The sequence below is a fragment of the Schistocerca piceifrons genome, chromosome 4 (genome assembly GCF_021461385.2).
Source record: "Schistocerca piceifrons isolate TAMUIC-IGC-003096 chromosome 4, iqSchPice1.1, whole genome shotgun sequence".
In the NCBI taxonomy this organism is placed as follows: domain Eukaryota; kingdom Metazoa; phylum Arthropoda; class Insecta; order Orthoptera; family Acrididae; genus Schistocerca; species Schistocerca piceifrons.
In genome coordinates this window covers 423,418,044-423,444,589 of record NC_060141.1, presented here as the reverse complement: position 1 = coordinate 423,444,589, position 26,546 = coordinate 423,418,044, and the positions used below count along the sequence as shown (strand labels likewise).

Genomic DNA, 26,546 nt, shown 5'->3' with positions numbered 1-26,546 from the left:
CTGTTTCTGGACAGGGTTGGAAGATCTGTCAAGATTTCAGGAAGACCTTACTCATATTTGGAGAGGGACTGCTTGTCACTACAAATGCATCAGCCATGGGTGATTAGGCTGTACAGAAGGGAATTCTTGATATGTAATGGCTGGCAGCTGCCAAAGTAGAGATATTGTTTGTGACTGATAGGTTTGATGGGATGGTGGTAGAGATGCAGCTATCCCTGAGGTGCAGGTCAACATCAAGGAAGAAGGCTTGTGGAGTTGAGGAGGATCAGGTGAAGTGAATGGGGGAAAATGTGTTGAGGTCCTGGAGGAATAGGGTGTTCTCACCCTCAGTCCAGATCACGAATATTTCATAAGTGAATCTGAACCAGGTGAGAGGTTTGAGATTCTGGGTGGTTAGGAAGGATTTCTCCAGATGATCCATGAACGGGTCATCACAGTATGGTGCCATGCAGATGCCCATTGCTGTATCTTGTAATTCACTGTAGGTGCTGCCTTCAAAGGAGAATTGTGCATGAGGATATAGTCACTAAAGGTGACCAAGAAGCAGGTTGTAGATTTGGAATCAGTTGAGTGTTGGGAGAGGTAGTGTTCAGGATTGGCAAGGCCATGTGCAATGGGGATGTTAGTGCTAAGGTAGGTGGCACTGACTGTGATAAGCAGGAGGCCAGGTGGCAAAGGAACAGGAACTGTGGAGAATCGGTGGAGGAACTGATTGGTGTCTTTTGTATAGAAGTGTAGGTTACAGGTAGTAGGCTGAAGGTGTTGGTCCATAAGAGCAAACGTTCTCTCATAGAGGGCGCTGTAACTGGCCACAAAGGGGCATCCTAGCTAGTTGGGTTTATGGACTTTAGCAAGCATGGAGAAAACAGGAGTGAGGTAAGTAGTAGAAGTTGAGGGAGAGACAGACTGAGGGGGAAGGTTTGGGGATGGACCTACAGATCTGAGGAGGGACTGGTGATCCTGCTGTGTTTGCAGAATGGGGTCACTGTGGCAGGCTTGGTAGCTGGGTGTATCTGGCAACTGGCAGAGGCCCTCCACCAGGTAATCCCTGCAGTTCATAACCACAGTGGTGGAGCCATTGTTGGCAGGTATGTTAGTAAGGCAGATCATATTTTAGTTGGTGGAGTGCAGTTTTTTCTGTGGATGTTTAGAGGTTTGTATTGTGATGGTGAGGCACCGTATGAAGTTAGGAAATTCTGGAAAATTAACAATGGAAGATTTGGGGGCAGTTGGGATGGATCACTGTGGGCTGGAGGAGTGAACTGAGTCAGGCAGGCAACCCTACCTGCCCCAATGACCTCTCCATGTTCAAATTCTGCCTGTCCATAGCCCTCACCAAGACAGTCCTGCAAAACCATATAAATCATGGCCAAACTTCTTTGCACAATACACACTCTCCAGCTGTTAACCTCCTAATTCCACCTTGGGTTACCACTGTCCACCACATCGAAATAGCCTCCACTCAACCTCTCCCTCCTGCCCTCATAGCTGACATTTACCACACACTCAGAAACTCCCTCCCATGACTATACAGAACACAGAACTGAAACAGACATGAAACCCTGTAATGAATCTGTCCTTCAATAGCCTCTGTCCCATACCAGAAGTACCATCATTTTCCAGAGATCTTGCCTTTTGTTCCACTCTGAAACTCAGTCATGCTGGACTTGCTAAAGACCTTCTCTTCTTTTCTTGATTCCTATAGTGGGAACACTATTTTGCCAACAACTCTACCGGTCAGACACAATTCAAAGCAATATTGAACCCTTCCTGGCTCAGTTCACTCCTCCATCCAGACATGATCCAGCCCCACTGCCCCCCAAATTACCCCTTGTTAACTTCACAGACTTTCATAATCTCAAACCTTATCTCACCATCAATACCTAAATCCCTAAACATGGAAACAAACCTTACATTTGCAGGAAAAACTGCACTCCACCAACCAAAAACTGATCCTAACCTTATAATCATACCTCTGACAAGGGCTCACCATTCTTGTTACAAACCAAAGCATGTAACATGTGTTACCTGGTGAAGAATCTCTGCTAGCTGTCAGATACATTTGCCTACAAACCCTGCCACAGTGACAACATTCCACAAACACAGCAGGATAGCCAGTCCTTCCTCAAACCTGTAGGTCGATCCCAGAACTTCTCTTCTGTGTCTATCTCTCTTGTTGTGCCAAACCCTTCCCTCACTGCTACTTTCTACATGCTTCCTAAACTTCATAAACCTAACCACCCAGGATGCCACATTATGACCAGTTATTTTGCCCCTCTCCTTGAGAGAATCTCTGTTCTTGTGGACCACCACCTTCAGCCTATTACCTACAACCTACCCTATTATATCAGAGACACCATCCATTTTCTCCACTGAGTCTTCACAGTTCCATCCTCTTACCACCTCACACCAATCCCTGTGCACTAGCATCCCTAATGGCCAGGGCCTCAGCACTATATCTCAAGGATGGCTGCATCATTATCTCTGTCCACATCAAATCAACCAACTGCCAACAGTACCTCTACTTCAACAGCTGCCATCTGCTCCATACCAATACATCCTTTCCACACAGCCTACCCAACCACGGTTGTCACATATGTTACAAGAAGCAGTCCCACTCCAAATACAATATTGTTCTCACTGAGACCTTTACAGGCCTCCAGCCTAATTCATAAACAAATCTCCCTAGCCTTGTTGTTCCAGTCACCTTCCACTTCCACTTTCCCACTGTCCATCCACAAAAAAACATACCTCTTGTGACTCAGTACCACACAGTCATGTGCTGAAATGAGGACTATGTGATATTCCATCACCCACTGAACCTGCACAGTATCCTTGTCCATCCCCACTCCACCTCTGATCCCAACCCCTTGCCTCATGGCTCATATCCCGGCAACAGCCCTAGATGCAATATGTGTCCCATACATCTTCCCACTACCAAGTACTCCAGTCCTGTCATGGGCATCTCCCATCCCATCAAAGACAAGGCAACCTATGAAAACAAACTAACCTACACATTATCCTTGTCCATCCCTACTCCAACCCTGATCCCAACCCCTTGCCTCATGGTTTGCATCTCTGCAACAAACCTAGATCAACAGGTGTCCCATAAATCCTTTCTCTACCACCTACTCTAGTTCTGTCGCAGGCATCTTCTACCCTATCAAAGGCAGGGCTACCTGAGGATGCAGCTGTGTAATCTGCAATCTTGGCTGCAACCACTGTGCTGCTTTCTATGTGGGCATAACAACTAACAAGCTATCAATCTGGATGAATGGCCCCTGTCAGACTATGGTCAAGAGGCAGTTGGACCATACAGTTGCTGCACATGCTGCCTAACATGATGTGCTTAACATCAATGACAGTTTAACAGCCTGCACCATCTGAATCATGGGTGACCCAGGGAAATTTGATTGGATGACTGTTATTTTCTATATACATAAATAATCTGGCAGACAGGGTGAGCAGCAATCTGCAGCTGTTTGCAGATGGTGCTGTGATGTACAGGATGGTGTTGTCATTGAGTGAGTGTTAAAGGATACAAGCTAATTGACACAAAATTTCTAGTTAGTGTGATGGATGGCAGCTAGTTCTAAATGTAGAAAAATGCAGATGGGTAGGAAAAACAAACTCATAATGTTGAAATACAGCATTAGTAGTGTGGTGCTTGACACAGTGATATCGATTAAATATCTAGGCACGACACTGTGAAGCAATGTGAAATGGAATGAGCAATGAAGGATTGTTGTAGGAAAGTGGAGTGGACAACTTTGATTTGTTGGGATAATTTTAGGTAAGTGTGGTACACCTGTAAAGGAGACCACATATAGGGCACTAGCACAACCCGTTCTTTACTACTGCTTAAGTGTTTGGCACCCATACCAGTTTTGATTGAAGGAAGACATTGAAGCAATCGAGAGGTAGGCCGCTAGGTTTGTTACCTGTAGGTTCGAACAGCATGCAAGTATTATGGAGATGTTTCAAAAACTCAAATGGGAACATCTAGAGGGAAGGTGACATTATTTTTGATGAACACTATTGAGAAAATTTAGAGAACTGGTATTTGAAGCTTGACTACAGAAGGATTTAACAGCCATTAAAGTACTAACATAAACTTCGTATAATGGCCACAGAGATAAGATAAGAGAAATTAGAGCTTGTACAAATGAATATAGACAGTCATTTTTGCCTCACTCTCTTTGCAATCACAACAGGAAAAGAAATAAGTAATAATGGTACAGGCTATCCTCTGCCACCCATTGTACATGGCTTGTGGGGAATGTGTGTAGCTGTAGATGTAGGTACTTCCTATCAATACCAGCTTTTTGGAATTGCACAGAAGGGAATTTGTCCTACAACATATCCTTCATTCTCGGAAGCCACATGGCTTCAACCCATGTTAGACATTGTCATCCACCTCCTTCCATGTTCCCACTCCAGTACTATAAACACCTTCTATTCCACCAATGCACCTGATAGCCTTTTCCTCTTCTGTATGTCTCTTCTCCCTCTCTCCCACTCCCACTCCACTAGCCCAGGCTTCCATCTCTGCACCTAATTGTTCTACCTTGTCCCAAACATGTCCCTGCTTGCTACCACAGCAGCACAACATCTTCACTCATCCCTACGCTGCTACCTACCCCTCTGCACCACATGCCTCCTCCTTACCTTCACCATCTATTCCAGATTGGTGCTCATGTCAGATGCAGGCACAATTGGCAGTCAGGCCTGAGTGGCTGCAGACTGTAGCTATGTGTGTATGAGTAATAATCAATGCATCCTCTTTGTGTTGACTAGCAATCTATCATTTAATATTGTTGTCGAACTTCAATTTGTAATTTTCATTGATTAACAATTACCAATTTGCCTTAAAGAAGATGACCAATGGCAAGGACCATTGTTTCGCTTGGGTCAGAATGTATTATGCAGTTGATGCCATGAGGACCATTTTCCCTATCAGATATATAGAGATGTATATTCCTCTAAGCATATGCTGTATATACTGTGTTCTAATTAATTACCAACAATACAATAAAATATTATTAGTTAAATAAAACAGGTCAGAATCAAAATTTACTTAATTCAATAAGAAATTTAATATTTCATTGCGTGTACATATTTATATTTTGATTTTTTCACAGCACTTGCTTGTACACTATACTTGTAATTTTATTGCCTGGACTAAAAATGAGCAAATTTTGATGTGATCCAGTTCATGAGAAAGCAACATACAACTGGCCGTGTGAAAAGCATGATTCCCATACATTAACACTTTAGTATCTGGCTGTCCAGCCCTGTGTTTTGTTGATCATTATGCTGTAAGCCACCTTTAATAGAAATTGCAATCACCTTAAACTGAAGGGCAATCCTGTTGATATTAAAGGTATTCCCAGTATAAATACTGTCTGACATTTTTCTTTGCCAGTCAATATACTGATTTCAGTGATACTATTTTCCAGTTGTTTGATTAAGAGTATTGTACCATTACATATTTTCAGCAAATTCAGATTCCACAGTAAAATAAGTGGTGAAGCAACCTTCAATTTGAGACTGTGTAATGGCATTCCTGAAACATACAATGAATTTAAAAAATCAGTAGGGAAATTTACAGTTTCATTTTCATCAGTCGTGATATCGACCAACATGTAAATTTTCTTTGCCCTGGAATCATCTTTTGGATGGTCTTGTTAACAATGCCAATTTTGTTCACATAGAATGCCCATTCTTTCTTTATTATGTTTGAATTTGATGTCAGTTAGTTGATGCATGGTTTCTAATTAAACATACTATAATTCACACCTCTTTGCTAATGTCTGCTTTTTGTTCTTCTCTTCAACTTTTTCTTATTTGTTGCATGTCTTTCTCTTTCTTCTCCTGTTTTGTTTCTATGTGCAGCTTTTCTTCTTTATCAATTCACATAAGATTGTGTAAACACTGTCTTACACTTTGGAATTTTATTTGATACAACTACTCTGAAAACTAAATTCATAAAAAGTAAGTCATTACCAGTAAATAGTAAAAGCAAAAAAAAAGCTTTATACTCACTTGAAAAAATTTTTAACAAAACACAAAACACATAAAAACAGAACAACTTGAATGACTAAAGATAGGACGTTCATATTCACAGGACATGTACATCAGTGTGCTCTGCAGAAATGATCAGCATTTCAGTGACCTCAGTGTAGCATGTGTCCTGTTGTCTACTAGGCACAGGGTCCACCATGGTCCCTGATGGCTTGTTCCATGTATGGTGGCATTGATGCATATAATGTGTGAATGGCATCCTGTGGTTTAGCCATCATTGCTGCATTCGCCTGGTTCCAAGGTTCATCTGTGGTGGTTGGCAATGAGTCACAGAGCTACACCTATTGTTTCACCATATCCCATACATTTTCAATTGGTATCAAGTCTGGTGGTCTGGCAGGTCAGGGCAAAAGGCTGACATCCTGTGATGCCATGGAGGCATGTGGTCATGTAGCAACATATGGTCGTGCATTGTCTTGCTGAACAATGGTGTCTAGGGTGTTGTGTAGAAAGGGTATGGCTATGGTTGCAGGATGTCATTCACATAGGTCGTACTAATCACAGTGCCCTAGACATGGATTACTTCTAATTTGTGGCTGTACCCAATAGCACCCCCATGCCATAAGGCCTTGAGTTGGTGCTGTATGTCTTGTGCGAATACAGTCACTGTGATACCGCTTCACCTGTCTGCAATGAATCAAAATGTGGCCATCATTTTGAAACAAACAGAACCTGGATGTACTATCTGATGCCATTCCTGTGCCCAGGGATGTTGTTCTATACACCATTGCCATCTAGCATTTTTCTGCACATTTGTCAAAGGGAGGCAGAGAAGTGGACAAGGCGCACGTAACCCATGCCTTAATAAACAGTGAGAGCACTCACCTGTGGTAGTGAACAGTGTGTTACACTGTTCCACTGTTGTGTCAGAGCTAAAGAGGACACAGACAAGGTGTTGATCTTCAAGTGGGGTGGTCTGGTTGGTGCAACCTGACCCATCTCATCGTGTTCTACAGCCTCCTGTGAACCATTTTGCACACATCTGTTACACTGTCAAAAAATTTCACATGAGCAGCAATTTTCTGAATGGATGCATCACATTCTCTCATGCCAATAATGTGCCCTTTTTTAAACTCACTGATTTGATGGTACAGTTCACGCCCACTCCTGCAAGGCATCCTGCACTTGTGCTCAAGTCACACTGATACATTATCTTCAGTTTATTGTGACAACAAGAGCCACAGGCACATTTTACCAGATGGTGGTGTTGCATCACGATTTTGATGTTGACCTTGAATTCGCAGGCCATCATGTTTCAAATACTAATCATTTTTGTAGAACATACTAAGGTATCAGGTGGTTATAATTAAACTTTCCCTATTTAACATATTATAACGCAGAAACTAAGTACCATGTGAGTACCAAACTTGGTAGCATTAATGTGCAGAATCAATTCAATTGAAACACTTTTAATATGCTGCTGTGGTGCATCATACCATTACCATTTCTACAAAAGGGGCTCAATATGGTGCTCATCAGTGTCCAGAAGAGTCTGAAAGCCCAAGATTGCAGAATGAAGCATATCTGTATGTATGCTGGCTACCTCTCTTGATATGCTGTGTTTCAGATCAGCACATGTGTGAATATTCCCCTGGTAAATCCTGTCCTTCAGGTAGCCCCACAACCAGAAACCACAGGGTGTGAGATCAGATGATGGTGCTCGCTAAGCATTTGGAAATGATCAGTTCATAATTCAGTCATTTCCAAATGTGTTTTGGAGAAGAAAGTGAACTTCACAAGCAATGTGTGGTGAGGCCCCACCTTGCGTGAAAACTGTTGAGTACAATGCGTCTTCCTCCCATAGGACGGGTGTGACATGCTGGCCAGTCATACTGAATGTCTTTGATCCTTGAGTGTCAACCTGTTCATAGAAGGATGGGCCAATGATGAACATAGCCATGAAGCCACAACATACGGTGACATGTTCGCCATACAGAGGAACTTTATGCACAGTGATAGGAGGTGAACATCCACAGACCCGGCAGTTCTGTGTGTTCACCTTACCCATCAGAGAAAAATGAGCTTCATCTGTCCAGAGGATGGTCCAGAGCCAGTCCTCATCAACTTCAGTCCTTGTGAAAAAGTGGAGAGTGAGGTCAACACCTCCTTTTGCATCCTGTAGTGCAAGCTGCTGTATGATATGGATGGTGTACAGATACCATTTGAGAATTGTTCAAAGCACCTTCCATATGGTGGACCACAGGATGTTCAAGTGTCGTGACACAGCACACTCAATGCCTGATGTTTGAGAATTGTGTGCAGCATTCTCTGCCATAGCCATAGCAATTTCATAGACCACCTGTGGTACAACCAGTCATCGGCCTCGTCCCAGAGCAATGTCCAGTCCTCCAGTTGATTCAGACTTCTTCATCGTGCTCCACTCAGCAGATGGAGAAAGAGGACCCTTCTGTAATCTCGATGTGGAGCAGCAGCATTACTGTTATTTTGATGACAGAGCTTCACCAATAATGCCCTGCTCTGTTTCTCCAAGCTTGTGTTGATATGTCGACAAGTGCACTACAACTGGTCATTTGTGTGAGACTCCGAATCACAATGACTGATCACAGCACCTGGTGGTCATAGTTGGAACTGGACACTGGCACTGTGATGTATGGAAATCATGCACCCCATACTCTGGACATTACTGCTACTGAGTTTGGTACTCATATGGTAATTAGTTTCCATATTTTAACGTGTTGAACAATGGAAGTTTAATTATAGCCAAGCAGTACATGTCCTGTGAATTGAACATCCTATCTCTAGTCTTTCAAATTGTTTTTTCTGAACACAAATTTGTGTGTGTGTGTGTGTGTGTGTGTGTGTGTGTGTGTGTGTGTGTGTGTGTGTGTGTGTACATGTCTCAAACTAATTTAGTTGTTTCAATATACAATTTTTTTTTTTTTTTTCAAAATCGCTCTACTATTTGAATATTCACTTTTTACTTTTTGATACTTTTCACTTTCATCCTCTCTTGATAGTTGTTAAAATGTGACTGGCAAAACAGGCCAACCTGCAACTTACATCAATGATCAAAATTTGATGTATTAGATTTAGATTTCTCCAACATTCAGATATGTTTGAGTTCAGAAACTGAAGAAATTTCATGAGAATTAAGCCTTACACATCTTCAAGAATGAAAATCTAAAATTTTTTTAACATTTCAGAATTTTCCAAGGGAGCAAATGTTTGAACTTGCTAGAAAATTCACAATAATTTTAAAAAGTTGTGAAAGATTTAAGTCATAATTTTTTAAAATAATTAACTCTATAACAACATAATTCTATTAATAGTTGAGTGAACAGTCCACAGGTGTACTGCCAGTCCACAGTGTACAATGGGCACCCTAATAGCTTTTTTAATAATTATAATTATTAATAATTATTGCAATTATTGATAATAGTGTTATTGTAGATGCTGTTCTTAAAGAAAACGTGTGAGAAACTGATTTTTACCACACACACTGATCTACTTTCACCCACTGCAGCCAAACTCCCTTACTAATTGTAGGATACATAGCACTAACTGCCACCACAACCTTGACTGAATGGCAGTGGATGGACATGGAGAAAAATGTGTCTCTATGTACACATACTTGCCTTTTTTGTATATGTTTATCCACTTAGCATAATTCCTTACTTCATTTATCCCATGTTACAAATTAAAATATTTTAGCTATACAAAAGCATAATAATGTGGATGATTTCAACATGATGTGATTTATTGGCACAACCCAAACTTGATTCGAAAATATATTGAACTCTAGCTTCAAGACTGACAAAAGGGGAGACTTCTGAACCGAGACTAACTGCATCTTGAACTTAGAATCCAAATAAGATGAAGATATCTAGATGAAAAATTTTGGACATCTTAGGATTTGCTATTGTTAGTATTGTTAATTTGCAAGTAACTTTCTTATGGCTTGTGGAAATGACTGTTTTCCCTATTTCTGGAATAGTTTGTTCACTATAGGTAAGAAGTGTACAGTATGTCATGTGCAGCACTAGTGATCCAGTAGACTGGTATAAATCTTCATTGACAATAGGTAGGGGCATCCTTACCAAGCTTCTATTACACTCCAGTCTTTTTTTTTCACCTCCCCCCCCCCCCCCCCCCATCCCCAAGATTAGATTTCCAAGAACATTTTTTTTTTTTTTTTCTAGACCTGGACCAGAACTATGTTCTTTACCTCATATCACCAAGATGGCATAGCCAATAATGAAAGAAGGAAGACTAGAGCCCCATCAACAGTGAGGCCATTAGGGATGAAGAACAAACTCAGCTTATGAAAAGATATAGTAGGAAACTGGCCATGCTCTTTCAAAGGAACCACCCTGCCATCTGCCTTGAAAAATTTAAGGAAATCATGGAAAAACTAAATCAGATGGCTGGATGGCTATCTGAACTTCCATCCTCCCAAATGCAAGTCCTGTATGATAGCCATTGTGGCATCCCACTCAGTATGTCAGAGCCACATCTGTTTTCTGAGGTCATCATAAGTACTCTGTGGGCATACATCCAGATTTATGGTAACAGAAACAAATTTAACCATGTAATGTGTCTTGAAACAATCTAAAAGAAATTTAGCTGTCTGGGAGACTGACATTTACACTGATTGCTAATCACATTATTTGTGTATATGAGATTGGTTTGTCATTTGTCTATGGTATATTTTGATTAAGTACTGTTCTGGAGGACTAAGAATCAGGTGATGGATTTGGGCTGCATGACGGAAGTGACAGCTTAATAATTGTTCCAGTGCCATCCTGGACATTAATTACACTATTAAATCATATGCACATACTTTACAATCATCACTTAATATATAGTCACCAATTTTATATTTGCACTAAACAACTGAATATAAATTATTGAATGATAGCGTTGGGTCGGCCTAAACAGATGCATATGATATGAAATTAAGAACACCAGACCATCATAGATTAAATAATAATCCCATATAAGAATATACCAAGAAAGTCCAAGAATGTAACACAAATTAAAACACTAATTTAACATGAACCAATCAAAAATAAATCTGGGTAGAAAGCAGATTTCATAGTATAGGTCAGAAAACTGGCTCAGGCTTTAAGAAGATGTAATATTCAATAGTAAATATATCACTGACTGTTGTTTACTGAGCCAGCTGTTTTATCCATGGATAAAAGGAAGAAAGAAGAAAAATCAGGGTTCAATATGCTGTCAATGATAAAGTTATTAGAGATGGAGTACAGTTTCAGATTGGGAAAGTATGTGGAAGGAAATCAGCTGTCCTTTCCAAAGAAACCTTCTTAATATTTGCCTTAATTATTTTAGGGAAATTACTCATCCACAGATGTGTTGGCTATTAGATGTACAGCAGTGTATGTCTCAATTTTATGCTGGTAGAGCTCTCAGTGGTGAGACAACCACAGCCAGATGCTCCATATCACTATCTGGCAAGAATAATAAAGACTGAGAAAAAACTTGATGTGCCACTTGTTTAGAAGAATTACAGAATCATATCATGAAACCACAGACTTATAAAAGATAAATTACAAGTGCTTTTAGTTTAGCAACATCTTCTAATGGAGTCAGCACAGAAAGAGAATAAGTTACCAAAAATTTGTAAATAGAATGTGAAGTCAAAAGTATTTGAACATTCTGTTTTTACATAGATGAAGGTATAGAAATGTCTGTTTCTGAGCTTTTATTGAAGAATAGAACTATTATAATTACAAGTTCTCATAGATCAACACTGGGGAACTTACAGATATTTATGTAAAGTTTAAATTCATTTTTGAAGCTACATGTAAGACAAAAAGAAACAGTTAATAGTTGGTGAATATTACTTAAAAGATTCTGAAAGAAAAAGCAAGTTGGAAATGTTATTCAGCTGTTACAGCCTGACTTAGGTGTAAATTTTTCATATTTTGTATGCAAAGTTAGTAGGTCTCCCACTTGGAACTCTTTTCTGAACAATGTTCTATTTGAGAAAAAGTATTTACATCATTTTCAGTGCCTTATCAGGCCTTAAAGACAACTAGTAAAAAAGAAAACTGTAGTGGCTGAGTCATTTCTATGCAAAACAAGAACATGATGCAAAAGTTAGATTGACATGTGGTGTTTAACTAAGGAAATACTGATGTAAAATGAATGGCATTCTGTAACAATAATTGGACATAGTTTCTCAAAAAAATTATTCAGTAATCCCATTTTAAAACTGAATTACTGAAGAGATTAATATAATTTTGTAAATGGATAAAGATAATTTATGTATTTGCCATATGAAGCATAGACCCCATACTATTTACATTACACAAAAATTACCTCAACTTTGTGTATAGAAATGGATGTTGGTATGTCTGTTTGATATTAATAGACTTTGACAATGTTTGACCAGTCACCATGAAGTTCGAATGTGTATGTATTTTTTCATAGAGAAGGATATGATGCTATCTGCTTTGCTGTAACTCACCACTAGATTGTGCTGCAGCACATCAGCTTCTATACCATTCAGCTGATCACTATGAAAATTAGTGTATATGGTATTTGTGGATGGAGAATATTTTCACAGTACTCCTGTACTATTCAATCAATCGCAAAAATCATATCAAAGCCTCCATCCTCAATAATAACAAATAGTGACTGTGACTGTGATTAGTAGTTGGTGGTTGAATTTGAAATAGAATACTTTTTTTTCTTTTTGTTGAATGCTGGATATTGGTTTAACTATTCCTCTTTTGTTTATAGGCAAACAATATTCTATTCTTATTTGTTTACAGGCAAAAGAAATTTGCACCACTGGATGGTGGTGCAACATATCTACTTCAATGACATTATCTTTCATTTTTCCACATTTCTCTAAGACTCTGACAGAAAAAAACTGCAACACCAAGAAGGAGTTGTGTGACATAACAAAAGTTGATAGGCATGTTTCTATATCTCAAAGATAGTGTCACTTCAAATTTCACACCAGTTTCATAAGACTGTTGCTACAAGTACTACTATGAGGATGCAAATCAGGTTTGCTTTAAATACAAACTGTTGTGAGCGTAAATTACCTTTGAAACTGGACATGGTGAGTTGATGTTAGTCAAGAATGCTTTTAAGGCATGCCATTATCGACAACTTGGTGAATTTGAACAATTGAACAAGATCGTCTAGTAAAGCTACAAAAAGTTGAATGTTCCTTCTGTGATACTCCAGAAAGACTTGGCAGGAAGGTAGCCACTGCACATGAGTGCTGGTAATAGTGGTCCTGAGAATGTATGGTCACAAGAAGACCAGACTCCAGACATCCATGTGGCACTACAGAGATTGAAGACCATCATGTTTGGCATATGGGTCTGGTGCATGGTACTGCATCTGCAGCAGCAGGCGCCATAGTGATACAATGAACTGTTAAAAATTGGTTTTTTCTAGGTCAGTTCCAAGCCAGACGCCCCATAGCATGCATTCCACTGACCCCAAAACCACTGCCTTTTGCGACTTCTGTGGTGTAAAGTGAGAGCTCATTGGAGGGCAGGGTAGAGATCTGCTGTGCTTTCTGATAAAATCTGGTTCTGCTTCAGTGCCAGTAATGGCTGTGTGTTGGTTGGGAGGACACGATTTTGAGGACCTGCAACAAATCTGTCTGTGTGCTAGACACATTGTACCTGCAGCTGGAGTAATGATGTGGGGTGCAAATTTGTATGACAGTAGGAGCACTCATGTAGTTATACCACGCATTCTGACCACAAATCTGTACGTCAGTCTATTGATTTGACCTTTTGTCCTGCCATTCAGAACAGCATTCCAGGGAATGTTTTCCAACAGGACAATGCTCACCCACATACTGCTGTTGTAACCCAACATGCTCTAAGAGTGTTTATATGTTGGCATGGCCTGCTCAGTCACCAGGTCTTCTCCAATTGAACACATATGGGACATTATCAGTCAACAACTCCAGCATCGTCCACAAACAGTATTAACCGTCCCTGTACTGACCAAACAAGTGCAACAAACATAGAATGCCATCCCACAAACTGACATCTTGCGCCTGTACAACACAAGGCAAGCATGTTTGCATGCTTACTTTCAACATTCTGGTGGTTACACTGGCTATGGATGTACTAGCAATCCACATTTGCAATGGCATGTCTCACCCGTATATTAACCTGCAATCTTCCAGTGTTAATCAAGTAAACATGTTAGTTACATGAGTGTATTCCCAAAATTTCATTACTCTATATTAATTATTTTTTATTTTTCCCATCAGCGTAGTCTCTAGATTACATACAGGTCATCCTTTTTTTTATATATGCAGAGGTAAACTTATATAAGGAGGTAGTACAATATCTGCTATATTTTGCTAGTATATTAGGAAAAGTTATTAAAATATACACATTATAATAGAAAAAATAATGGTTATAATGTATTTAATACCGTAAGTAATATAATGAAACAAGAAGCACTCACATATAACAAACCAATGTGTGAAGCACAGAAACTTGTAACAGGAACAGCATTCACATTAGTTTTTAAGCTCTTTCTTTATTTTTTATTTTTTTATTTTTAGCAAAAGTACACACATTCACACATGACAAACAGACAAGCAGACGCACATTCCTATGGCCACAGTAAGGCTGATTATTGATAACCAAGTGTTGCAAGCAGTTGCCTGAGCTGATGGAGATGTGGAGGTGGTAGGGAAGGGTGCATAGAGGGTGTAACAGGAAAGAGACAGGTCTCAGGGTAGATGACTCAATGACTCCACAACAAAATTGTAACTGTATAGAGGGTACAGCAAAAACAGATGTAGCAAGAGGGAAAGGAGGAAGGAAGCAGGAAAAGGAGAAGAAGGTGACAATGAAGAGGGAGAAAGGGAGGAGCAAGAGATGGAAGAGGGGTTAAAAGGAGGGAAAGAGGGGAAAGGAGGGGGAGGGAGGTGGAAGAGTGGTGGAGAAGGTAGTGCACTATCTAGGTGGGGAAGAAGTGGTGTGGGCAGAAGAGAGAAGGGAAAGGGTAAGGTGAGGCAGTGGGATGAGGTTATTGGAGGTTAAGGCCAGGGGTATTGCAAGGCCACAGGATATGCTGAGCAGACAGTTCCCTTCTGTGTAGTTCAGAAAAACTTGTGATGGAAGGAAGTACCCAAATGTCTGCATAGTGAAGCACCTGTTGAAGTCATTTGTGTTGTGGTGTGCAGCATGTTTGGAAAATTGATGGTCAAGTTTGTGGTTTGCCACAGTTTGGCAGTGAACATTCCTGCAGTTAGACAACTGGTTGCTTGCCATGCCCACAGTATAGCTGATACATAACATGGCTACTTTCATGCATGGATTTGCCTTTTATAGAGTAAGAAATGCCTGGGACAGGATTGCAGCAGGAGGTGGTGGGTTGATGTATGGGACAGGTCTTGCACATGGGCTGACCACAGGGGATTGGCCCATTGGATGCAGGATTGGGACTAGGATTGGAATAGGGATGGAGAATTGGCACATTTCAAGAGAACATGTAAATGGCATTCTCAGCAGAACAACTCTTCTGAAATCTAAATTGTGATTTGCTGAGGATATTATTGTTGATGAGGAGAGATATTATTCTAGAATTCATCATCTACTCAAAAATTTTGGAAAATGATGTCAGCAATGAAATTGGTTGCTAATTATTGACACCTCTCGTATCACCTTTCTAATAGAGGGGTCTCTCTGAAAAAGTGCCTTATGTTAGTGACACGTTACATATTTCAGATAAGACAGGGCTTACTATATGGTGGAACAAATTTTTAGTCACTATTGGAAACACCACCAGAACCAGATGAGCTTTTATTTTTGAGAGAAAGTGTAATTTTCTTAATTTCAAAAGGAGAAGTTGTTGATACATTCATCTGACTGAATTCTGTGACACATGCTTTCTCAACATATTGCTGTGATTCTTCTCTTAAGCTATTAGTCCCTGTGCTTTCTATTACATTTAAGAAATGATTATGAAATATATTTTCTGCCTATGACTCGTAAGCCCTTACATTCAGTTCAATAGTGATGTTATCATGTCTGTGGCTGGTTGTCCTGTCTCTGACTTCACTACATCACATACAGGCTTAAGTCTGTTGCCAGAATTACTTACTTGTGACATAATGTGCATGTTTCTTGACTATTTAATAATGTTTTTAGTAATTTTGAGTAGTTTCTGTAGTCTACAGCCATTGCTGGACCTAATCTTTGTGATTAGCTTATGCAGAAAGCTATTTTCAAATAATGATATGAATTATCATGTAATAGATTAAATTTTATGTTACCATTTGGTTCATCCCAGGTCATTTCTTGTAAACCATTCATAAAAACATTTGTCCTGCAGTCGTTAATTATTTTAATTGATTTCCGCTGTGGAATATCCATTCTGAAAGGCACTATCTTAGTTATCCTAACTAACAGTGTTTCAAGATGAGAGAGAGCATTTGCTACTGGATAAACAGTTATTTTCTTGCTTTGAGCTTCACCAAAGAAAACATTATCAGTAAGTTTCCTACTGTCTTTATCTGTCCATGTTTAAAAGTTAATTATGGAGATCAAATTGTAGGATCCAAATAAGGTTTCCAGGTCATTTTTCCTTTCAGAAACCTTAAGAAAATCTACATTGAAATTACCACAGATTAATAACTGTTTGCTGATGTCTGACAGATAGCATAGTAAGGAATCCAGATTCCTCAAGAATAGTTTAATATTCCACAGTGATAATCTATACATGATTATAGTTAAAAGTTAATTATTTCCAGCATTAATTCCCAAGCACACACTTCTATGTGCTGATCACTACAGGCTCTATTAGCCTCAATGTTTCTGAACTTACATCCCATCTCAATATATGTAACAACTCCTCCTTTTCCCATATTAGTTCTGCATGAGTAAGCTCCTCGAGTCTAATCTTTTAGATGTAACATATTTAACCCTGTGATTATGTGGTGCTCAGATAAGCATAGGATATCCATCTTTTCAGAACTTTCTAAATTTTCCAAACAGACAAGGAGCTCTTCTGCTTTATTACTCAGTCCTCTAATATTTTGATGAAATAAGCTAACCTTACTTTTCTGTGCATTCTTAAGCATTTTGTGGGACTCTTGTGTTATTTTGACTTCTTTCAAAACAATGTGCCTTAATCCTGATCCTAACCTAAAAAGGTGACTCTCTGACACCAGTAACCACAGGGATCTTTGTTTGTGAGATGGGTGTTATTCAGGTGTGAACCGTCTCTAGTATATCTTCATCTCCCAATTGTAGCAGTAACACCACACTCATATGAGTTTTTATTTCAGTCAGCAGCAGTCTGCTCAACTTAGTGTTCACACAACTCTCAGCAGTGTTGTCCTATGGATGGTCATGGAAATACAGGAGCTCCACAAAACTCACATTGCTATGTGTGTAGTTGTTACTCCTATTTCATACAGATCACCCCTAATGCTGTAATTTCTGTCTTTGGCCAGTATATTCCCCACTCCACTTACTACAGTAACCTGTTTCTCTTTGCCAAAATACTTGCCTAAAATCCCCACTCTTCTGTCACCTGTCTGAGGCTAGCACTTGGCTTCACAATACTTTTGACTTGGTATCCTGTTCCTGATTTGTCCTGTACCATCTAGCCTACACCCCTCCTACGGCTACTACCTAGTGGTGAGATTCTTTTCTTCCTACTATCTTTTAATTCCAACCTAGACTAGGTTTCTTTGCAAGAAGTCTGTTGCACACTACTGTGACGTACAGTTGGATGAGGCTCTTCTCCTCCTACTTCAGGTAGCAAGTCAAATTTATTCTCTACTGTGAGCTCAAATGTAGATGAAAAAGTTGAAGGGGCTGTCCCCCTTTTGCCCATTGCTTGTTACCTTTACCCAGTTCCCATGATCTTCTTCCTTCTTCAGCCTATCTAGTTAAAATTTCACATGTTTGAATTAAGCCTGAAAGGCACAAATCTATGCCTCCTTTTAGTGATTCTCTTGTCTTTTTTGCATAGCCTACAGTACCATGGAACAACCTCACTGTGTCTCCCACTCAGTTGCCCACTATAGTCACCACAATAAAATTCCAACTCCAATCTACACCTACCACTCCCTCTTTAACTATCCTATGGCAACATTCACACTTATCCTGAATTGCAACACTGATTATATACTTAAAAACAGAATTAAATCACTTGTCTGTAGGTTTACTTGAACTTTTATCTCTTACTGTTTGTCTTAAGTGTGTGTTTCATTGCCTATATGTTGGCATGAAATACACCCCACTTTAAATTTGTGTAAATATCTGTTTGTACCATAAAATAAATCTTATTAAAAAGTAATAGTGTATTATCCTGTACTGTCAAGCTATAGCACTATGACCCACCTACCATCTAGTGTAAGCAAGTTTACTTATGCAGTGTAGAGAGCTTGTAACCTACCCCTTACTCACATCACTTGTCGATTGTCTCTGTCTTTATGGTTAAGTCTGTTAATAAGCTATGAGAGAAGTAAGATTTACAGTAACCTTTTTACTTATCTTCTTTTCTCATAGTTGTCTCCAGTTCTTCACATCTAGGGGCTGATTTTTAAAGCTAAACATTATAACATTATAAGTTCTCATGATTTCCATTGACATAATAAGTTTTGAAGTAAGTCTGTTCAGATTTTTGTTTCTTCACAATAATTTATTGTGTCATATTTTTCTATATCACACTGTCTATTGAATGTTCACATAAACAAAGCTGAAATTGCATTGTTATTCCAAATTACAAAGACATGTCTGATCACGTCAGAGGCATGCCCAATACTACATTGCTCTGCAGTACTAACAGTATTCCAAGTGTTTACAAATTCTTTTGACAAATGAATTTCTATTAATTTATATTGTTATTTTATAAATGAATCCAGAAATAAACATAATAAGTAGCACAAAATTGCATAGTTAATAATAGAATTTTTAAGTGTGCCAAATATCTTGTAATTTCAAATATTTCTAAAAAAAAAAAAAAAAAAAAAAAAAAAAAAAAAAAAAAAAAAAAAAAAAAAAAAAAAAAAAAAAAAACTACATACAGAGCTAGTAAGTATCGATTGTAACAAATAAAATTTCTTTTTATGGATTTTAACTTGAATTAAAATACATCATATACAAAATCATATGAATTTTTTTTAGAAAAACAGCTGAGACAATATTGAACTGTTTTAAAAATCAAAAATATTTTTGGTATCAACTACTTCTGTTGAGGTAAAGTAACACTAGAGGAGGATGTCCCTTTACAAGTTGCTATATTTGTTTCTCTGCTAGCTGTCTAAATGTCATATCAGTATTTCTGTCTTTACTTGAATATAGTAACTTCATGTCTTTATAAGTCAAAAGACTATTTGTCGCAGCATTGTATTCATATGCATTGTAGTGCATATTTCTGTAAATTATGAATTTTGGTTTCAAATCATTGTGCCTGAATAAATACATTTCTGCATGTGTTCACATTTGTAATTTAAAATTTTTTTATTAATTTAGCAGATCATCTGATGATGGGGCACACTTGAAATGCATTATTAAAATAAAGGAGTTCCTTAACTTCTAGTAACTACTTCTTGCAACCTATCAGTTTTTGTAGAATAAAAAAATAAAAAAAAACTGAAGTCTGTTGTCATAATTTCTTATTTCTGATACAATGTGCATATTCCTTGATTTCTAATAACTTTGTTAGTAATTTTGAGTAGTTTCTGTAGTCTACAAATACTGCTGGATCTCTACTTGACCTTGCTAGCAGATATCTTTCCCTTTTCCTCTCACAAGCTGCTTTAATCCCTCAGTTGATCCACGGTTTTTTACGTGGCTGTTTAATGTTCTTTCTGATTAGCTTATACAGAAAGCTATGTTCAAATAATGATATTAATTTATCATGGAATAGATTAAATTTTATGTTAGCATTTGGTTCATTACAAATTTCATCCCAGATCATTTCTTGTAAGCTACTCATAGAAACATTTGTCCTGCAGTCATTAATTACTCTAACTGATTTCCACTGAGGAGTATCGATTCTGCAAGGCATTCTCTTATTTATCCTAACTAACAGTGCATCATGATCAGAGAGAGTATTTGTTACTGGGTAAACAGTTGTTTTCTTGCTTTGAGCTTTGCCAAAGAAAACTTTATCAGTTAGAATCCTACTGTCTTTGTACACCTGTGTTGAAAAGTTAATTACTGAGCACAAATTGTGGGATCCAAATAAGGATTCCAGCTCATTCTTCCTTTTAGAATCCTTAAGAAAATTTACGTTGAAGTTACTACAGACTATTAACTGCTTGCTGCTCTCTGCAGATAGTGTAGCAAGGAATCAACATTCCTCTTACCAGTTCAAAATTTCCCAGTGGGGATCTGTATAGGGATACTGACTAGCAGCAAGTGCACCCAGAGCCACTGATTATAAGAGCTCAAGACTGTTTTGTCATTCACTGTTAATATAACGTAAGTTCCCTCCTCTTAACTTCCCCCTCCCCACCCCACCTCACCCTACCCACACCATTCCCAGTTTTGGTCCTAGGTCCTGGGTACACTTTTGTTTGTGCTCTCATTATAAATAACTACAGCCACAATACACAAGTTACTGATTATTTAGTGACAATGGTCAATGATGCTTGAAGCATTTCATCTAACATGTCAATTGCCTCTGTAAATGTTGGTCGTAATTACTCATGATGAAACTGATTGCTTTCAAATGACTACAAATATTTTCAATTTTTATTAGTCTGTCTGCAACCAGGCAAAAAAATTAATGTACACTTAAAATATATATATACATACTACAAACAATTTTATTTCCAGATTGGCATCAACTATCAGCCTCCAACAGCAGTGCCAGGAGCTGATCTTGCACAAGTCCAAAGAGCTGTTTCTCTACTAAGTAACACAACTGCTATAGCAGAAGCTTGGGCAAAGTTGAATCACAAATTTGACTTGATGTACAACAGACGTGCTTTTGTTCACTGGTATGTTGCAGAAGGAATGGAAGAGGGTGAATTTGGTGAAGCTCGTGAAGATCTAGCAGCACTTGAAAGGGATTATGCAGAAGTAGCTAATGATTCATCTGATAATATGTTAGAAGAATTTTAGGAAGTGTGTATTGAAATGTAGTCTGTATCGTGATAATCACCTGGTATTGAAGTCTCTTCTTCAGAAATCTGTCGTTAATCTTTGAATAAGAAAGTGCAAAATTGAAATGCTATCTTAGAAAATTACTCATGCACAATCATACTCCTCTGTGATTCATATATTTTTGATGAAGTTTGTAAAATATGTCAATAAAGGTTGGGGAAATATTTGTAGTCTTTCAGATTAGTTTGTAAATCACTCATCATTAACACCCAAAATATATTACTACTTAAAGGCAGGTCCTATTCTGACAACAGATGTGGTAGAAATAATGCTTGGATAAATGTGCCTGAAGGGAGATCTATTAACAACAGAGATTTTAAAAATTTAATATCACAGATGCACATATTTCAGCTTCATAACAAAGTCTGAAAATAAAATAATGTGTGCCAAGTACACAGTTGGAGATTAGCATGCTGTTGCAGATTTTTGTTGGGAATATGAACTCCTTCTGAAGAAAATATGCTAGAAGTCAAGAAGAAAAAACTTACTTCACTTATGCCTTGTTAAAAAGTGCCAATTCATCCAGTTACACATGTGTTGAAAGAATAACAATGCAAACACAGCCTCCATGAATTAGGAAAAAGTCAAAAAACAACTTAATATTGACATGCAGTTATAGTATGTTGTTACCACAGCAACAACATATAAACTAGTAATGCTGCACTCTGTTTGCATCAACTGTCATATTATTGTTAGGTGGAGAGTAGGCTGGAAGTTAGTACTGTAAGAGTAAGAGAAAACAGCAGGTATCTTCAGTTTCATCAAATGGCATCAAGGCGTCATTTACTGGATGAAAGGCAATTAAGAGTCATTGGATGAAAAGATGTCAGTTAAATTCAGGCAGAGGTGACCAAGCTGCCGTATCTTCTCTCATCTCCCTTTCATACAGGTGGAACAACTTTTGACATACTCATGACAATTATGACTCAGTCAGGGACTATAATATACTCCTCTGATTGTAGTGTCACAGTTTGCCTTGCAGACGACATTCACACACCTTTAAAGACTTCCTCTGTAGACACACAACAGTACTGGCAGAATATACAGTGTTTTCAAATAGAAAAGCTGTAATAAAAACTAATAATAAGAAGTCCATGTTGGAATATCAACAATATTATAAAAACGATAGATTATTACTCACCATGAAGGTGACACTTTGAGATGCAGGAAGGTACAGTCAAAAGACTGTTAGGCACTCACCTTTCAGTCAAAGCCTTCTTCAGAAAAGAAAAGAAAAAACACACACATTCCCACAAGCGAGAACACCTTAAGCATACATGACCACTCTCTGTGGCCATTATTGATGGAATGCTGTGGTGTCATGTTGAACATAAGCAGCAGTCTGGAGTGAGACGGGGAAGGGGAAGGGATAGCATGGTATGAGTGGGGGGAGAGGGAGCAGAGTAGTCAGCACTACCTAAAGGACAGTGCAGGGGCTGGATGGTAGCCAGACAAGGCTGCCTAGTACAGCATCGGGAGGCTATGGGGGAGGGGGGAGGTTGGGGGACTAGGAGTGTTAAAGGAGAGCAGTAGTGAGGGAAAAAGACCAGTGGTCTTCACAGAGAGCAGAGCACAGTGTAAACCTAAATCGGTATAAATTACAGGCATGTAACTTGAATAGTGCATGAGTTATTGGAGGTCAAAGTTGCTATAGATCATGTCAGGCCATAAGTACTCCACAGTTACACAAAAAAATGGTAGCAGTTTGCTTATAAATATATTTATTCGTCGTTTATATATAATATTATATATTATTTACAAATATATTTATTCCTTATAAATATATTTATTGTTTATATTGCTTATGAAGAAATTGGTCAATTATTTACTGTGGTTTAGAAAGCACAGAGGCATTAGTCTACTGGCTTACTTCTGTTCTACTCCTTTGATATATGTTTATTTAATTTGTTTATGTATTTAATAATGTGTGTTAGAGCATGTTTATGATCCATTCGTAGGAATATTTATTTAATTTCAAGTTATTTAAATGTAAATCCAGTATTTTGAACGAGTTTCATTATGTTTGTGAGTGTGAGTTGGCTTGTAGACAGTGTGGGAGTGCTCTAGCCAATCACAGTGATCGTTTCCAAAAGGGACACATGGACAGATGTATGGAGGACATGAGGAGTTCTGAACAGTCACACAGGACATGAGGAGTTCTGGACAGTATGGACAACAGATGTACAGTCGCGGGAAAGACTTGGAGAGTGGAGCAGTTTGCGTGTGGTCACGAGACATAGAAATATTTCATAGTGCTGACCTGTGCGCTTGTGAGATTTCCATGGCTTCTGCAGTGAAGACATAGTATGCATTTAGATGTGAATATCTTGCAAGCTGTGTCGTTGCTTCTAACTAATTATGTGAAGTAGGAATCTATTGTTTCCCTGTTATTCAACTTAAATTTTATTTAATTGCTGGACCATCAACACCGATAAGTGTTTTGTAGTAATAAACGGCATTCTTATCAGTATGTCTGCTATCATACTCATCATTTAAAGTCATTAAGAATAGCACCTGCAGATTTTATTTAAGTGCAATCTTTCATTTATAATCATCTATTCATTCAAAATTCACAGTTGCCAAGGGATAGGAACCTCTGACAATTCGATTCATGTGTATATTCATATTGTATACTGCAGACTCAGCAGTATTTGGCCAGTGACGTGGCAACTACATACCCCAGACCCTAGACAACGAAACCAGCCAAAAGTTTTAATATTTCAACTCTGAGTCAGAGGGTACGTAGTTGAGGGTCACACCACGCCATCATTATTATCTGAAAGCCTGCAACCAACAGCTTCTCTGAACTGCACATATTCTCCACACCCAAAATCATCCCAGCCTCAGCCTAAAGTAACCTGCTGCCCCTACACCCATCACCCAAAAGCTTCCACCCATCTGTCCAATAACCTTCTCACAATTCACATTGCCATGCTCATCATGCTCTATTCTCTGCCAATGGCACCGGTCTTTCCCCTTGGCTGCTGCTTTTCAGTCCCCCTGTCCACCACAGCCTCCCGATGCCATGCTACATTGCCTTATCTTACCACCATCTAGTCCCTGCATGCTCCATCAGGTAGCACTCTGACCCCTCTATCTCCCCAATCATGCCCTGCTGTGTCACCCCCTCCCCCCCTCCCCCTGCCGAGTTGCTACTTCCACTCAACACTACACTATTGCTCTCTGGCCTGAGAGAGCAGTCATGTATATGTGAGGTGTGGTTGCTTGTGTAATTGTGCGAGTGTTTTGTTTTCTTTTCTGAAGAAGATTTTGGCTGAAGCTGTGTGCATTAGTCTTTTCATTGTGCCTGTCTGCAACTCAATGTGTCATATTTACAGTGCATAACAACCTATCCTTTTCATAATGTTGTTGCAACAGCTAGCTGCACTGCATGTGTCAATAGGGCACAAAAAGGTTGAAGCTACAGGTCTAATTAACTACCAAATGAATGACAGTTGCCGGCCGAAGTGGCCGTGCGGTTAAAGGCGCTGCAGTCTGGAACCGCAAGACCGCTACGGTCGCAGGTTCGAATCCTGCCTCAGGCATGGATGTTTGTGATGTCCTTAGGTTAGTTAGGTTTAACTAGTTCTAAGTTCTAGGGGACTAATGACCTCAGCAGTTGAGTCCCATAGTGCTCAGAGCCATTTTTGAATGACAGTCATTGAATGAAAAAACTGATACCTTGTCATTTTTAAGTACACATTTATACTACCAAGTCCATTCTATTTACACATTGCAATACAACCTTCTCACCTACAACATGTGCACCCTCTAGTAACCACTTTAAAAGTTTTCTCTTGACTTGTTACTAAAAAGACACACAGATATCTATGGTTAGAATGCCCTTACAGTGTTGAAAAATGTTCCCTTCACACTGTAAGTTCTCAGTCATGTTAGCACACCATTCTGAATTTTAGGTAAAATCACAGTTTGCACAGAAAAAAAACAGAATTTGCATAATCATCATTTATGTTCATTGTTAATCTGCTTCCAATATGTTTCAGTCTCCTAAATTTCATGATTACTCATAATCAGTACATCTTCACAGAACTCAGTGCAACACATCCGATCATAACACAAGCTCAGTACTTAAACCCCAAGACTGACACACCAAATCCTGCTCCTACAGTGCACAAAATCACTCACATCTGATTGGCTGAATCCCAACGTAGCCAATCAGCTTTAGATTTCAGTTTACACCATCCAACATTTTTTGTCGTAAACCAATTGCATTACCAAATACTTTAGACAAAATTGTTAAATAATATGTTTCAGATAAACAAACAAATCTCTGAACTACTGAAGTACATTTTATAATTCAAAAATACCGTAAACCGGTTTCTTACAGTTCACAATTTCCTTGATGTGCATGTATCAAATACATAACACGTATCCACAATCTCACTCTCTTATAGAGCCAGTTACTTACAATTACAAAGATTCACCTATCACATTACATACATTTAGTCCCACACTCACTCAGGCAATAAAATAACTTAAATTGGCATTATTTTCACATAAATCATAATGTCAATACAAATGCAAATTATTGCATATTATAGAAAAATGATTTATAGTGTTATTGAAAGACTGGATACATCGTCAAACTTTTTCACTCACTTTTACCTAATGAAAATGTCTTTTACTGACTTTCTCATGAAAGCTCTAAATTTTATATTTTATATAATTTCATGTGTTTCAAAAAGTGCTATCAATATGATGCTAAAATTAACATGGTAATAAGCTATTAACAGTAGAAACTGTGGCACAAAATTTTACTGCCTTTGGTGAATGTCAAACATGTAGTGGACATAATATTTTGTCACATGTCAAGCAGTGACATTGCTTGGTTGTAGTGGCAGGCTGGCTCATATGAGAATGTCTGTAATGGTGAAGCTATGAATCATCGGACATATGAAGGTAGCTGTTATCTGATTTGGTATGGTCTGTGTATGTTGCAATGCCACATGACCAATATTCATAATTTTGTGCTCAAAGCAGTGAGCTGATTACCCTGTCCACACTATGGCATGCTGTCACTGGAAGAGTAATATCATAGAGTAATAAATTGTGATTGTTGCATATAGGAGATTTATTTAAGACTGTGAGCCATGTTTATAGAGACACCAGTAATTTCAAGAGGTATGAGTGACTTGCTCCTTCCTTTTAACCTCCCTCAACCTACCAGTCTCTTCTCCCTGGGGAGGGAACTATCACTTTTAAAAAACACATAATGTATCACTTATATATGTGCTGCATGTTTCTGTATATGTGCAGATGGATGTGTGTGTGTGTGTGTGTTTTGTGTGTGTGTGTGTGTGTGTGTGTACCTGTCCTTTTTTCCCCCTAGGGTAA

The 26,546-nt window shown here is 38.6% G+C and overlaps 1 protein-coding gene across 1 annotated transcript in view; it reads left to right on the top strand.

Moving 5' to 3' along the window:
• Positions 1–21,149, top strand: part of LOC124794750 (tubulin alpha chain-like) — a 233,389-nt gene extending 212,240 nt beyond the window's left edge. Inside the window, exon 6 of the mRNA XM_047258364.1 lies at positions 20,862–21,149. Within this exon, the coding sequence (XP_047114320.1) occupies positions 20,862–21,149 (288 nt within the window). The remainder of the gene's footprint in view (positions 1–20,861) is intronic.
• The last annotated feature ends 5,397 nt before the right edge of the window (positions 21,150–26,546 follow it).